The sequence below is a fragment of the Eretmochelys imbricata genome, chromosome 10 (genome assembly GCF_965152235.1).
Source record: "Eretmochelys imbricata isolate rEreImb1 chromosome 10, rEreImb1.hap1, whole genome shotgun sequence".
In the NCBI taxonomy this organism is placed as follows: Eukaryota; Metazoa; Chordata; order Testudines; family Cheloniidae; genus Eretmochelys; species Eretmochelys imbricata.
Window position 1 is genome coordinate 71,590,858 of NC_135581.1, and position 14,863 is coordinate 71,605,720.

The 14,863-nt window shown below is 47.5% G+C and overlaps 1 protein-coding gene across 1 annotated transcript in view; it reads right to left on the minus strand.

Annotated features, from left to right (window-relative positions):
- AGBL1 (AGBL carboxypeptidase 1) overlaps positions 1-14,863 on the minus strand; it is a 241,343-nt gene that overhangs the window by 162,105 nt on the left and 64,375 nt on the right. The window contains exons 13-16 of the mRNA XM_077829336.1: positions 14,447-14,533; positions 13,877-14,025; positions 9,803-9,890; positions 530-674 (exon numbers count right to left, since the gene is read on the minus strand). Coding sequence (XP_077685462.1) covers positions 530-674; positions 9,803-9,890; positions 13,877-14,025; positions 14,447-14,533 — 469 coding nt within the window. The remainder of the gene's footprint in view (positions 1-529; positions 675-9,802; positions 9,891-13,876; positions 14,026-14,446; positions 14,534-14,863) is intronic.

Genomic DNA, 14,863 nt, shown 5'->3' on the forward strand with positions numbered 1-14,863 from the left:
CTTTTCCTCCTAGCTTGCCATTAGCCCAGAGCAGCCCGCACTCTAAGGATGGGATGCTGGACATGTCTGGGTTGGCTGGTAAATACTAAAAAAAATATCGGCCTTTAATCGCAGCCTGCTCCATGCAGTTCACGCTCATGGCTATCCTTCAACTCCTTCCTGACCTCCAGAGAGGTCAGGGACCATTGTAGACAAGGCAATGAAAGCATTATGAAAAATAGCTAAAAGAAAAGGAGGACTTGTGGCACCTTAGAGACTAACCAATTTATTTGAGCACAAGCTACAGGCTGTAGCTCACGAAAGCTCATGCTCAAATAAATTGGTTAGTCTCTAAGGTGCCACAAGTCCTCCTTTTCTTTTTGCGGATACAGACTAACACGGCTGCTATTCTGAAACCTGAAAAATAGCTAGCATCCTGTGAGCAGCGCTACAAATGGCAGCATATGTGACATATCAAATACTACTCATAATCAAGACAGCTCCCCGCCCTTCTTCCCATCAGTCTCCTCCTGGGACAGGCCAACATTACCATCAGTGCAGAGTAAGTGTAGGGGTAATGGTAGGCCAGGTAGCAGACATCCTCCCCGTGCGGGAACGTGATGGTGAAGGTGAGCGTGTAGTAGGATTTCCCTCGTGCGCCTCCCGCTGTGGCTGCCCTACGGCGGTAATGGTTTCTAGAGGAAGAGAAAGAGGGGGAATAGATTGCAATCAGCTTTTGGGTCCTCATCTTGTGTGCTTGTGCAAGAACTGAACCATCGGAGAAGTCTCCGTCCCGAATGAGCTGGGGCAGAGCTCCAACCTCAACCGTGCATGGTGCAAACTCTAAGAGGGCCAAATTCAGATGCAGCTGACCCAGCTCTGTGACAGACCGAATGCAGCTTGCAACACAGTGCCACTGAACAGTCTCCACCATACAGCTAAGGCCCATGTTACAGCAGGTAGGCTGAGAGGGTTAGTGCCAGAATGCACAGCTGGATTCAAGCAAGTTACTTGGAATCCAATGGTCAAAGCGGAACAGGGGGGAGCAGTGAGTCAGAGGCAGAGCGGCTGGTGGCAGCACTGGGCATAGTTTGCGCCTGCCAGTCCTGGGCCTCCGGGGCTGGGCTACCTTGTGGGAAGATAACAGTTCATCTAGTGTGGGGAGGTGGAGCCAGCAGGGGATGGGTGGATGGGAAGAGGCTGTCTAAGAATACTTGAAGATTTTGGAGGAATAGAAATTTTTGGGGTTAGGGTCCAGTCCGTGCACTGTAAGAAAGGTGGAACTGGAACAGCATATAAAAGGATTGGGGGAAAGTGAGGTGAAGGGACATGGGCAAAATATTCCATACACCATCAAAGGCACAACTTCGGATTGAGCAGAGAAGGGAGCTGGGATTGAGAGGAGTCAACACCTGGAAGCGGAGATGACCTCATACAGACTTGCATCTCATGGGCCAGCCAAATCACCCCCACCAGATCCCTCCCTTTCAGTAACAAGAGCACCCAAGTCTTCAAGATTCCACAAATCTCCCTTCACATATTCGGCACAACCTCCCATGCAGGGGATTAACTCTAATAATTAAAGTTGTGGCTTCTGGATGAGAAGGAACATTTTCCTGCAGCACAGATGAAGAGCCAATTCATGCACTTTAGAGAGAAATATCATGGCAAATTGCACCCAGAAGTATATTTCAAACAATATTTTTCCCACATTGCACCAATTATGCTGTTGCCAAACCTTCTGATTTTGAAGGACTGTGAGGCTTTTTGACAAATGTTATCATAATGTTGCATTAAAATGCAAAATACTGGAGGAGACCAAAAGATGCAATTTCAGCTCCTGAAATTTACAATGCCAGTTTATTTTTCTGTTGTTTTTTATTCAAAGGGGTGAAGAGAGGAGATAATTATTTTTCTCAAATCCTCCAGAATAATCAGCTCTTCGTCACAAGAAACATACAGCACAAGAGCACGTTTCTTTTCAAAGCATATGAATTTAGTGGTTATGAACACGTGAGGTGAATGGCACTGGCTGGAGCAAGGAATCACACAGGCAGCATTCCTGCCTCCATGGCACAGTGAAAAGGCAATGATTTAATGCTCAGCTGACGCCCAGATGTTTCTCTCTGCTATTTGCAAACAAAAAACAGGTAATACATCATTTTAAATATTAGAGTGAAATCCTGACTCAGTTCCAAGTCAGTGGATTTGATTTCAGTGGGGCCAGGATTTCATCCCCATTTTCTTAAAAATCAAGACAACAACATATCACCTTCTCTTCTGGTGAATCTGGATAATGGGGTCGGGCGCGGGGGGAGGGGGGGGCGGTCAGGAGCCGTCTCTTGTGTGATTTATGTGGCTGGGACGTATCCTCCAGATCTCTATTCTATTCATTTTTACTTTCAGGGTCACAATAACCTCAGGACTCAAGATGCTGTCACAAGCCCTGAGATTTTCTGAGACAGTCCTCAGACATCCCCCACAGGTCACTGGTGAGAGGTGAGATGGGTGTGGCAGGTGGTTGCTATCCAGTATTCTGTCTTACAGTTCTGCCAATGAATTTTCAGCCTGAACCTAATGCTCCAGTCCTGAGTTTCCCCTCTACCAGCTCCCAATGCAGCTCAGTCCTGACCAAAACATCCTTTTGTATCATATTAGTCCATCACCACCGCACAGCTCTGACACTAGTGCAATCCTGGCATTCAGCTATTCCAGTTCTGACCTTTTTCAAATCACTTCTCAAAACTCATCTCTACTGCAATGCCCACAGCAAACAACCTAGTTATAATGGCAAGTCTACAGGGCTAGTGACCCCCGGGGGTTTTATTCATCATTACTGATTCATAAAAAAAGTAACCTACACATGTAGCTAGCTGATACATCCCTGTGTTCCTATTACTGATAGTCATGACCTCCTGCACATCCACCTGTTATGTCCTGGCCTTATTTAGCTTGTAAATACTTCGGGGTTAGAACTGTCTTTCTCCGTATAATTGTCTAGCACCCAGCACAATCCTGAACACTGCTAGGATACAAACAATAAATAAAAATCTTCCTAAATTATGCCCAAATGTGAAGTGATATTAGGATGGGTCACGTGACAAGTCCACTAAATATATTTTCACATTTGATCTGTCTGATCCCCAGAGGTGGAAAAGATCACACATTCACGCACAGCAACCTCTACTCTGGTCCCTGCTACCTCATTTATCCTCTCTTCCCAAAATGTGCCCAAAGCTCTGCACTCTTTCCAGAAGCTAACCAACCGGTTCTTAGAAAGGATATGCAAGACCCAGTGATGGCTTTATCAGCATGAAAGCTACATCTGCTGTGCCTTTGAGTCACTTTATAATAGTCAAATCATAACGCTTGCTGCTGTCCTTCAAATATACTGTGTACCAGGCAGTTTACCTCTAACAGCAGCTACTGCAAGTTAATTAACAATTATAATAATACTTATCACTTACTGTGTAAAGCACTTGTCATGTTCAAAGCCCTTTGCCAACATTAGTTAATAAAACCTCACAAACTCCTTATCGGCTAACATTCCTTGGGAACCTACGAGGTCAATAAATCAGTATAATTATCCCCATTTTACAAGAAGGAACTGAGACAGAGAAGTGAAGAGACTTGCCCAAAGCCCCAGAGTGAGTCAGTAGCAGAGTTGAAATAAGAACTCAGGAGTTCAAAGGCTCCAAGCCAGGCAGCAGCGTGACTCACTCAAATAGCCTTTTGACTCCCTCAACCACTTGCAGCATCTGACCAACAGCATTGCTGGCACTGGGAAAAGTGATAAATGGAATATGGAATATCAGCTTAGACTCAAGTAGCAGAGGAAAATTCATATATACCATAACTTTAGGCCCACTGGAAATGGGGCCTAATATAAAGATGAAATATTTACCCTTTCTCTACTCTGTCCCTCCCCAAAGGATCCCCTTTGTCCTGCTACCTTTTAACCCTATTGAAATCTGACCTTGTTTTTCTCCCCCATGGACCTATTCTTAGGCTTCCAGTGTGGTAGGTGTATGTGACACACACTCTTTCAGCAAACGCAGGAAACAGAGGTTGCCTGAGTCTAAAATGGGGAGGGTATGGTGGAAAAAACAGTAACAAAAACCAAATATCAGGAGATGGTTGGTATTATTGGGTCTGGTAAATGGCGGCTGGACTGAACCCAATGCAGTGGAGTTCCCTTTCCAAGGACCAGACCCTCTGTGGGTGTTCCCATTTTTGAGTCTCTTCTCAGAATCTGTTGAAAGAAGCAGTGCCCCCCTAGTGCCTGAAATAGACCATTCTTGTGGTCAAACTGCTAGTAGGACCCATGCCCACTTACCACCACATCAATGTCTTAACTCTGGCTAGCCAAGACCACCCTTAGGGCTGAAAGGGAAGATGCCATTCCATGGAATATTTAAGCATTGACTTCTCTCCTGGAAACTAACAAGACCCAGTAGCACTGACTGTGATGGCAACTTTTATAGTGTGAACACAAGGCCCCTGGAAAGACAGGTGAAACCCTCTCTCTGATATCACAAAGGCCCCCAAAACACCTATCAGATGGGAATGAATAAGTCATTAGTGACCCGGGCAGGATTCCAACTGGTGGGCTAGATACAAACCGCTTCATAGCCCATTACCAATCCTCTGAGGCATCCAACGCCCAGAAAAGTTGCGATTTAGACAAAGAGCTGAAAACAAACTCTGGAACTGAATGCTCAAGTGCATTCTCACCAATTCAGTATGCTGACATTTTCCTTAAATAATTTGCTGGAAAGGAATATTACTTTGTGTTTTAACATAAACAGCTGCCAAGAAGACAAGTGAATTAGACAATCTTATAATAACTGTGACTATTTATCATGGGTGTACCCTGGCACTTCACACAGGGAAGCAATAAAACAGAGCAGCCATGTCACGGAGATTCCTTTTGACAGCTGAGTTGCTAATATTCTCCATAACATAAAATCTCTCTCAAGAGATGTATGGGAAAGGTATATAATGGCAGAGCAGCGCTATGACATTCATCTTCATGACTGAGCTCTCCCATCTCCCCTCACCAGTGAAGATGAATGTCAGGAGAGATCGGCCAGCATGTATTACACAGACAACCCATGTATGCGCCTCTCCTCCCGCTGTCCTTCAGCTCAGAGGCTGCTTTAGATCTGAGCTGTGGAAAATGAGAAATGATGGGAATTTGTGGGTGAGTGGACATGTTAACATCTCTGTGTTTCCCCTTACTTATGCATTCAAGGTCTGGGGTCACAGCTAACCTTCCTCCAGGCAAGGAGAGTTGGATGAGGCTTCCTCCAGAACCCATTATCAGCCTCAGCAGAGCGTTGCGGGAGGATACAGGGCTCTTCCACCAAAACACACTGAGCATGCTGTCTTCATAGTGCTCCCATCTTCAACCGGCCTGGGGAGCCACAGACTCTGATTGCTCCTAGATGTAACTATTTGCTGCCTACAGACTGGTACACTATACACTCCAATGACTGGGGAGTTGCTCTGTCATTGGTGAGAGAACGAGAGGTGTGTGTTAACCTAGAAAGAACCACAGATTGATAGATGGCAATATAAAAATATATTGACATATAACTGGATGTACAATTGAAAGACACCACATACTCCACAACAAAACAATCCTATGCTAATGTCTCAACCGTATCCTGGTCCAGTATATGATTAAGAATTTAATTGCACATTCATGGCTTAAATTTACCAGTCAGCTACTATTGAATCACCACACCGTAACTGCCTTGCTCATGACGTTAGGAGCCATTATATCGGAATCAGCATATAACCATTAAAAGAAAAGGAGTACTTGTGGCACCTTAGAGACTAACCAATTTATTTGAGCATAAGCTTTCGTGAGCTACAGCTCACTTTATCGAATGCATGATGATCCGATGAAGTGAGCTGTAGCTCACAAAAGCTTATGCTCAAATAAATTGATTAGTCTCTAAGGTGCCACAAGTACTCCTTTTCTTTTTGCGAATACAGACTAACACGGCTGTTACTCTGAAACCTGTCATATAACCATTATATGTTCTGCATCTGCTGGTGCCTATTCTGCCTGCACCCATGAGCCCATGCACAGAAGCCAAAGGCTACAGGCCTAGTGCAGCATCTAGTACAATGGGGCCCCACTCTTGGTTGGCCGTTAGTCACTACCATAGAAAACACGATTACCAATAAAAATGAAGGTACGTAGGGGCCAGCTGTCCAACTAGCACATAAGCTTCTGAGCTGAGCTGAAGGGATAGTCTCAGGAAGAGTAGAGGTTAGCGGGACCAGGGCCGGCTCCACGTTTTTTGCTGCCCCAAGCTCAGGTGGGGCTGGGGCTCGCAGGCGGCACTGGAAGCAGAGGGAGTGATGTCCCCTTCTCCCAGCGCCTGCAGGGGCTTTACCCCCTCCCCTGCCTGGCCGCGCAGAGAAACCCTGATATAAGGGGTGGCACAAGGCAGCGCAGCAGCCAGAGGCATTGCAGCCCCAGCTCCCCGTCAGGACTCGCCCTCTCCTCCCCAGGTTGTGGCTGGGCCTTGGCAGCTCAGCATCCCGGGGCTGGGGCTTCCCCTTCCCGCTGTGGCCAGGGGTGCGGCGCCCTTGCCCAGTCTAAGTGGCACAGCTCCGAGAGCGCAACTACCCTGGAAAAAAAGGATGACCGGAACGCCGCCCCTGGAAATGTGCCACCCCAAGCACATGCTTGCTTTGCTGGTGCCTAGAGTCAGTCCTGAGCTGGACAAAGATGAGTGCGGGGGCATTATTTGGGCAAGGTAAATTGGTTATTTGAGCTGTTACTGACAAGGCACTCATTAGAGGCAAGAGAACCAGGACCCTTGACCCTCAAGCAAGCTTTATTTAGGGAGTTTGCGCTTGTTTTCACAGGAAACTGGAAGGTTTTTTTATTCCTGTCCTGACATAAGTTTCTCTTTGTTTCTCCTGCAAGGCGGTAACATCGCACTAAATGCACCCAGCAATGTTTGGATTGACTGTGATGTCGTGCATGCAAGTGAGAACAATGTTGTTTAACCTTCTAGGCCAAATGTACAAACACTAGCAAAAAGCAAAACAAAACCCAGTTTATTTTGCAAGGAGAAATGCATTTAGTCTACTTAGGGTTCCACAAGCCCCTAAACCGCATGACCATGTGGGGATGAGACTGCCCTTTACTGTGACACATGTGGTCCATTAAAGGGAGTGAAATGGAATACAGGCTAATCTGAACAAGTGGAACTTAATTAAATCCCGTACACTGCTCTGACCATGTGCCTGAATTCCTTCCAGCCTAACTCCATGCATTCCTGGTTTCCAACCAATAAAAGTCCCTCCAGAGAACATGGGCCTTCTTCCTCCAGTTCCACTGATCATGATACATCTTCCCTATTTTACAAACATTTTAATATAAACATTAAAACCAATAATTGATGCCCCAACCCCCACCCCATGTCCCTTTGTCCAGAGGTTGCTATAGGGTTGCCAGTTTCGGTTGGACGTACTCCTGGGGGTTTCATCACATGACATGATCTTTAATTCAAGTTTAATCTTTAATTCCTGGAGACCCCGGGACAATCCTGGAGGGTTGGCAACCCTAGGTTGCTAGCCCATAGCAGAGTTGGAATCTTATCTTTACCACAGATTCAGCCGGTTACATAGTCTTTAAGATCATTTAGTCTCCTCAACGGATGACCACAAAGGGAGTAACCTATCTCTGTCTCCCTCTCTAGAGAACCATCTCTCTGTGGAGTCTCCTTCCTTCCTGTGGGGTTGGCCTCTGGATGGTTCTCTGTCTCTCCATTCTGTGACTCTCTCTGTAGGTTCTATCTAGATTTTGTGTCTGCTCGCTCATTAAGTGTCTCCTGAGCCTTCAGATAACTTCTTTCTTGCATAGTCACCTCATATGTGCTGGATGCCAGTGCAGCCCTCATTACACCTTTAGTCTACTCCATCTGGAGACTCTCTAAAGCAGAGGTGGGCAAACTGTGGCCCGCGGGACCATCCTGCCTGGTCCCTGAGCTCCTGGCCCAGGAGGCTGGCCCCCGGCCCCTCCTCCGCTGTCCCTCTCCCCCACAGTCTCAGCTCACTGTGCCACCAGCGTAATGCTCTGGGCAGCGGGGCTGCGAGCTTCTGGGGCAGCGCAGGGTGCAGAGCCCGGCCTGACCAGGTGCTCTGTGCTGTGCAGTAAGGCTGCCTGTCCTAGTGCAGCCACGCTGCCAGCCACTGGTGCTCCAGGCAGCGCGGTAAGGGGGCAGGGAGCAGGGGGGGTTGGAGAGAGGGCAGGGGAGTTTGCGGTGGTGGTCAGGGGCCAGGGGTATGGCTAGGGGGTGGGGCGGTCAGAGGGCGGGGAACAGGGGGCTTGAATAGGGGCAGGGATCCCGGGGGGCAGTCAGGAAGGATGGGAGGGGATTGGATGGGGCAGCGGGGGGACAGTCAGGGGCAGGGCTTCCAGGGACGGTCAGGGGACAGGGAGAAGGGGTGGTTGCACGGGGCCGCAGTTCGGGGGGGGGAGCAGTCATGAAGGGGGGGGGTTGGATGGGGCAGCGGGGGGCACTTGGGAGCAGGGGGCCTGGGGGCAGTCAGGGGACAGAGAGCGGGGGCGTGGATGGGGCAGGGGTCCCTGGGGGCCATCAGAGAACAGGGTGGGTTGGATGGGGCAGGAGTCCGGGCGTGCCATCAGGGGGCGAGAAGCAGGGGGGTCAGATAGGGCATGGGGGCCGGGCCATGCCTGGCTGTTTGGGGAGGCACAGCCTCCCCTAACCGACCCTTCATACAATATCAGAAACCCGATGAGGCCCTCAGGCCAAAAGGTTTGCCCACCCCTGCTCTAAAGGCTGGATCCTCACAGGAGTACCTGTCTTCAAGGCCGGTAGGTCCTTGGCTTACCTGTTGTAATCTAATGCCTACTTTCTCTGATCCTTGGCCCTGTTTTTTCTACCAGTGAAGCAGAGTGTAAAGGCAATGCCACAGACCCAGTGAGCATGGCTCAAGGTGCAGACGTGTCTGCCACCTTCAGGTAGAACTCCAAACTCGTAGGTGAAGTGAGCAAAGCCGCTCCCTGCTCAGGCCTTCACTGTGTGCCTTTGGGATCATTTTCATGTGTCATCCTATTCTGGGAAAACTCTCATGCCAACACAGCACCGGGTGGTCGCTAGAATCAGGATTAGCAGGCACAACTCGTGCAGATTTAGAAAGGGTCTGTACTTGCCCAAGACAGGACTGAGTTTCATCCCTACAGTACATTAATTTCTGGAGAAAATGTGGCAGTGATGGGAGAAGCAGAGCAGGGCACTCTGCCCTCTGTGCCGACCACCACTCCAAAACACCCAGATGAATTTATCTGAAATCACAGCTCACCCTTTGGCAAGAAGAATGGGTGACTAAAACTCTGTTAACCCTTTGTGGGCTGCATTCAATTTGGCGCACCAATGATACGAGTTGGGGATGGAAAAGAAAAACAGGTAGGCTGCCCAATCCATCTCTCTGCCAATCACTGGAGCAGGACCTTTAAACTATGTGGGTACCACTCCTTTGTGCTTCTGTGTACACACGAAGAGGGCTTCATGTTAACACCCCTCCTCCCTTCTCCACTCCCACTATACTCCAGAAGAGAGAATTCTGCATGTACCCTCTCTCTCCCCTGCATGCCAAATAACAGGGTCTCGCTCACATTCAATCCCTGCTGTCAGAAGTGCAGAACATAGCAGGCTGGCATAAATTTATTGTGTGAGAGAAACAAGGCACTGGCAGTTGAAGGTTAATGACATGAATACGGTTAGCAGGAGGTGAAGGGAAGCCAAAAGGAATGCACCAATGAAACACTTACTTGTAGTAACAGATATCAGAGCCCACCCGAATCCAGTGAGGCTTGCCTTGGAGAGCTTCCTTCACCGAATACATGACCGGCTGCATGCCTACATAAAACAAAAGCAGTTTCAGGTGACATGACTTCCTTTGCATGAGTGTGCATGCTCTTTGCAGCTCTTTTACCAAAAGCAGATACACTTTTCCCCCATCCCATACTTGATTTCAGAGCAGCCAACTCTCTATAGAAAACTATGGAGAGAGGAAGCCAGCTACCGGGAAATGAGTAGAAAATGCATCAGCTCCACTGGCTTTTCCAAGGTGTGAGATTCCAAGCAACTCTGCTTATGCAGGGACTGAGGAAGGGAAAGAGGACGAAAAGAAGAACATAAGAATCAGTACACTGGACAGACCAATGATCTGATTAGACAAGTATCCTGTCCTCTGTCCCACTGGAATACATCAATAGTCAATCTAATCATCTGGAAACCCACCTCCTGCCATAATGGAAGCAACCAATGAACCATGCATCTAGTCCAGGGATTGGCAACCTTTGGCACACAGCCCATCAGGGAAAGCCGCTGGTGGGCCGTGACGGTTTGTTTACCTACCGCATCCACAGGTTCGGCAGATTGCAACTCCCACTGGCTACAGTTCACTATTCTAGGCCAATGGGGGCTGCAGGAAGTGGCAGCTAGCACATCCCTCAGCCCGCGCCGCTTCCTGCAGCCCCCCATTGGCCTGGAACGGTGAACCCAGGCAATGGGAGCTGTGATCGGCCAAACTTGTGCATGCTGTAGGTAAACAAACAGTCCCGGCCTGCCAGTGGCTTTTCCTGCTTGGCCATGTGCAAAAGGTTGCCAATCCCTGATCTAGTCCAATACTTTTTGCTAACCTCAACTAATATTGGATGCTTCATACAAAGGTATTAAACCTCCCGTAAGAACATACAGAGCTGGGTGCCCTAAAAATGCTTGTAACAATAATATCCCTCATTGGGCTGTATGATACCATGGGGGGCAACTTCTTCCTGACCTGTACGACATTATCACCTTATGCCCTGAAAAGAAACTATGCAACATTATCCATAGTTGCATGAGTCCAGCTCCTTTGCGGAAAGATTTTTGTATATAATTCCTTTGCTCTACGTGGGTCCCCCCTTCCACACTTAGGGCAACCTTCTTGTCCTCATCTTTGACAATCTCCATAGTGCCTTCCCCATCCATTTCTTTCCCTTCCTCTCTTCCTGCTGCCTTTGTCTCCTTCATCCAGTCCAATTTACTGCCTTTCTCTAGGCTGCTTATTACATCCAGCCCACGATGCCTATGTGTGTTAATATCTAAGATTATATGATACTCCTTGGTGTCATTAATGCTGGGGGTTTATTTGCGTCACACAAAAGAAGGGTTATATCATCACAGCATTTTGCCTCCTCACTTTGGATTTCTTTGGTGTAACTCATCAGCACTTAAACAGCCGTGGAGTACATCTCTGAGCATACACAGGATTGTCCCATACCTCAACAGGAAGGTAACATGGAAAGAAACTTCAAATACAAACTCAATCATATCTCGGATTAACCTTTCAATTTTTGCTTCATGTGTCCACATGGGAGCGGGAACTATTTTTATAGTGGGGATGCTGAGAGCCATTGAACCAAATGGTAAACCCTGGATATAATGGAAACCACCTCAAGCCAGGGGGTGCAGCAGCACCCCCAGCACCCCTAGTTCCAACACCTATGTGTATCCATACAGTGCTTCTGCATGGACCAGGTAATGGAGGGGATGCCATGATGCATCATGGGAGATATATACCTATCCAGGAGACTGGCCTTTCAGAGACAATGAGGACACAAGGTACCAGAACTACAATTCCCATGAAGCACCACAGCAGGACACAGTCTAATGTCAAACTTCCTCAAATCAAAACTTTTCAATTCATTTAGACAAACCAAAACATTTTGTTTCCGTTTTCTCAATGGAAAAGCCTAGTTTTCAGCCACGCTGTTCAGTTTTTTGACAAAAATTCAACATTTTCTGTGGGGAAAGAAATCCATTTTCTGATCAGCTCTGCTGCTGACTACAACTGCTCCTTGAGACGTTCTTTCACTGATATGAAAATTACACAGCACCATCTACCTGACAGGGAGACCAGAAGGACAGCCACAGTACACAGCCAACCCATGGTATAGCACATTGTCACCCATGCCACTTTTGCACAGGAGCAGGACTTGAAACTTCCAGCTCAGTGGGGTGAATAGTAGCACTGGTCAGTGCCTGGAGCAGCAAGTAGCATATTTTCTCCTATGCAGGAGTCAATGTCATGCATGCTGCTGACAATGCTATGGGCCTCACTCCATCCAGATAGCTAAGAGCTTCAATGCATCAGAAGCAATGGACAAGAATTTCCCCAACAGTCAATCACACACACAGTGACCACAGACCACACAATAGCTGGCCCTGGGGCTAGCCTCCTAACACAGGATATTATTTTCACATTTTTCTTCCAAATATAATTTTAATTGCACATTTTTAAATTTGATTCCTGTCCACTGAAAGCTCACAAAAGTGAGGGGCTAATAAGTGCTGGCTATGATCAGAGAAGCAGATGCCAGAGAACTTTCCATCAGTAAGGACCTGAGTCTACCCTACTGAAGCTACCCCATAGGCTATACCATTGAGAGATACTCTATAGGTTTCAAGAGGTACCATATCAGCCTCTGACATCCCCTTTGCCACTCCTCCTCAGTGCACTTCACTCTCAGGCCATTGAGAGAATTGCCCAGTCATGCCGAATAGTTTGGTGATTCAGGAAAGTGGAATAGCACAACAATACAAATTCATTTTCATTTGTGATCTATTTCAGAACAGCTGCACCACTGTAGCACATTAATGAAGATGCTCTACACCAACAGGAAAGCTCTCCTGTCAGCGGGAGAAGCTCTGGTCATTATAGGTCGGTATAACTATGTCCCTCAGGGGTGTGCATTTTTCACACCTCTGAGCAACGTAGTTATAGCAAAGTAACTCTGTAGCATAGACCTGCCCTAAGTCCCTTTGCTATTTGTTATGGGTACACTGCTCCTGAGGTAGTTCCCTTGTTGATTTGTGCAGATGCATCCACAAGGCTACAGAGGGAAGTAGTGTTTGACACTGGGCACTTATTAAACATTCTGGGCCAGATCCTCAGCTGGTGTAAATTAACATACCTTCATGGAAAGCAATAGTTGGTGCTAATGCCAAACTATGCCAGCTGAGGATTTGACACACAGTCTGTATGTAAAAGAAACAATTTCTCTTCTAAAATGGGCATTGAAAGCTCTGATTTGCCTGCCTGTTTTATGGCATCACATCCTTCCTCCTGAACAACAGACTGCAACTGGAGCTTAAAAATAGAGACAGAATCTCTTATTATTAAATGTTGGCAGAAACCTCAGAAGGTCTGGACATGGATTTTAATTTCTCAATAAGCCTCCTAAACTGTGGATGCTTATTTGAAGATTAGCCAAATTTATTCAAACCTTATGAGATTTCTCCACTTCTGCACCACTCATTCAGCCCAAATAGATCCTCCTCCTTTCCCCCACAGTCCCACTTTTAAATATCCCAGTCTCCAAACTCCTGCTCTTCAATTCCAAATCCCTCTTCCCATCCCTAAGTGCCCTTAAGGAGACAGAGAGAACTCCTTTGGAGGATTTGTAGTTGCCCCTTCTTGCTGATTTCAAAGCAGCTGCTGTGCACCAAAGAGCAACCCCATTCAGCTCTAATTCAGAAGGTGGACCTAGCAGTAGAGGATGAGATGATAGGAGACCTTAGCTGCTAGGAAATTGGTAGCAGGAGTTGAGGGTGGGAATGGAACCCATATTAATTATGCAGCTGGGAAGGAGAGAAAGGAAGAGGAGTAAGACAGTATTAGACCCTGAAAGCCCCCAGCTTCACACCCCTTCTCCATGGTTCAGAAGGCACCCCGTGACTAAGTAAGTAACCCATGACTTATGGGACTCTAACAGACTCAAGAAGGTTTAAGCCTCCATGGAATCAATAGCGTAGCCCTGTGCATGGGAGGGAACTCCAGCCCACCCAAAGGCTCATACCGTAATTAAACTGGCTGTTGACCTTCTCGCAGTTGATGATGTTAAAGCGGTAGGGAACGGCTGGCTTCATGGCACTGACCTCGAAGTAAAACCACTGGTGGTGCTGGACACTGTTCACATCGCTGTTCAGAATCAAATCATACTCAAATCTGGAGAGCAAGGTGTGAGATGGTGTCACCGAGGGCCAGGCAGAATGACAGGATGGGATGTAATGAACCCACGGCTGCAGTTGCTTCATACAAACACTACAGCTGTCAGCCACTTGCAACAATGGGAGCGGGTGCCACTGAGATCACCAGTGGCAGGGGGAGCCAGAGGATGCCATCAAAGCCAATACTAGCCAAGCGTGCAATCGCACTCGTGTCCTACCCTAGCACAGCGTCATGTCTTTCCCTCCGCGCCTTGGTTTCTCACTTCCTTTAACGTCACACTGCCTAATACCTCTGACTCATAAGCTCTGCTCCCCTTGCTGACTGTTCTAAAGTCCACAGTGCTTCATCTTTTCACACAGCAGACATTACAAGTGTGACAAGATAGGACACAGCCACTGCTGGGATCTAAGCTACTTACTTGCGCACTTGGGTGGCTTTGCGAAGGTTTCCTGATTCAAATTTAGAGTAGAATCTCAGGCAGTCTGGAGCATCTGTGCTTGAGGGGCTGCAGCAAAACACAGAAATATATCTACTACCAAAAATTACCTTAAGGAGCAGTAACCGCGCCGATATAATTTATATAGAGATTTAGACTTACAAACAGAAGACATTTGAGAGCAGCTGTGGCCCAGTCATCCAGCTCAAAGCACCCGTCTGTATGGGGTAATTCTAAATCCCACTTTCTCCCACATCTTGATTTTCCTATCTCCAGCAACAGATCCATACACTCCTCAATCTCAATTACGTTCTTTGCTCCAATCACCTTCCCCATTAACTTAGTCCACAGGTTTATTATCCTTTGCATGAAGCGGCTCTGCCCAAGTTCTCCATTTAC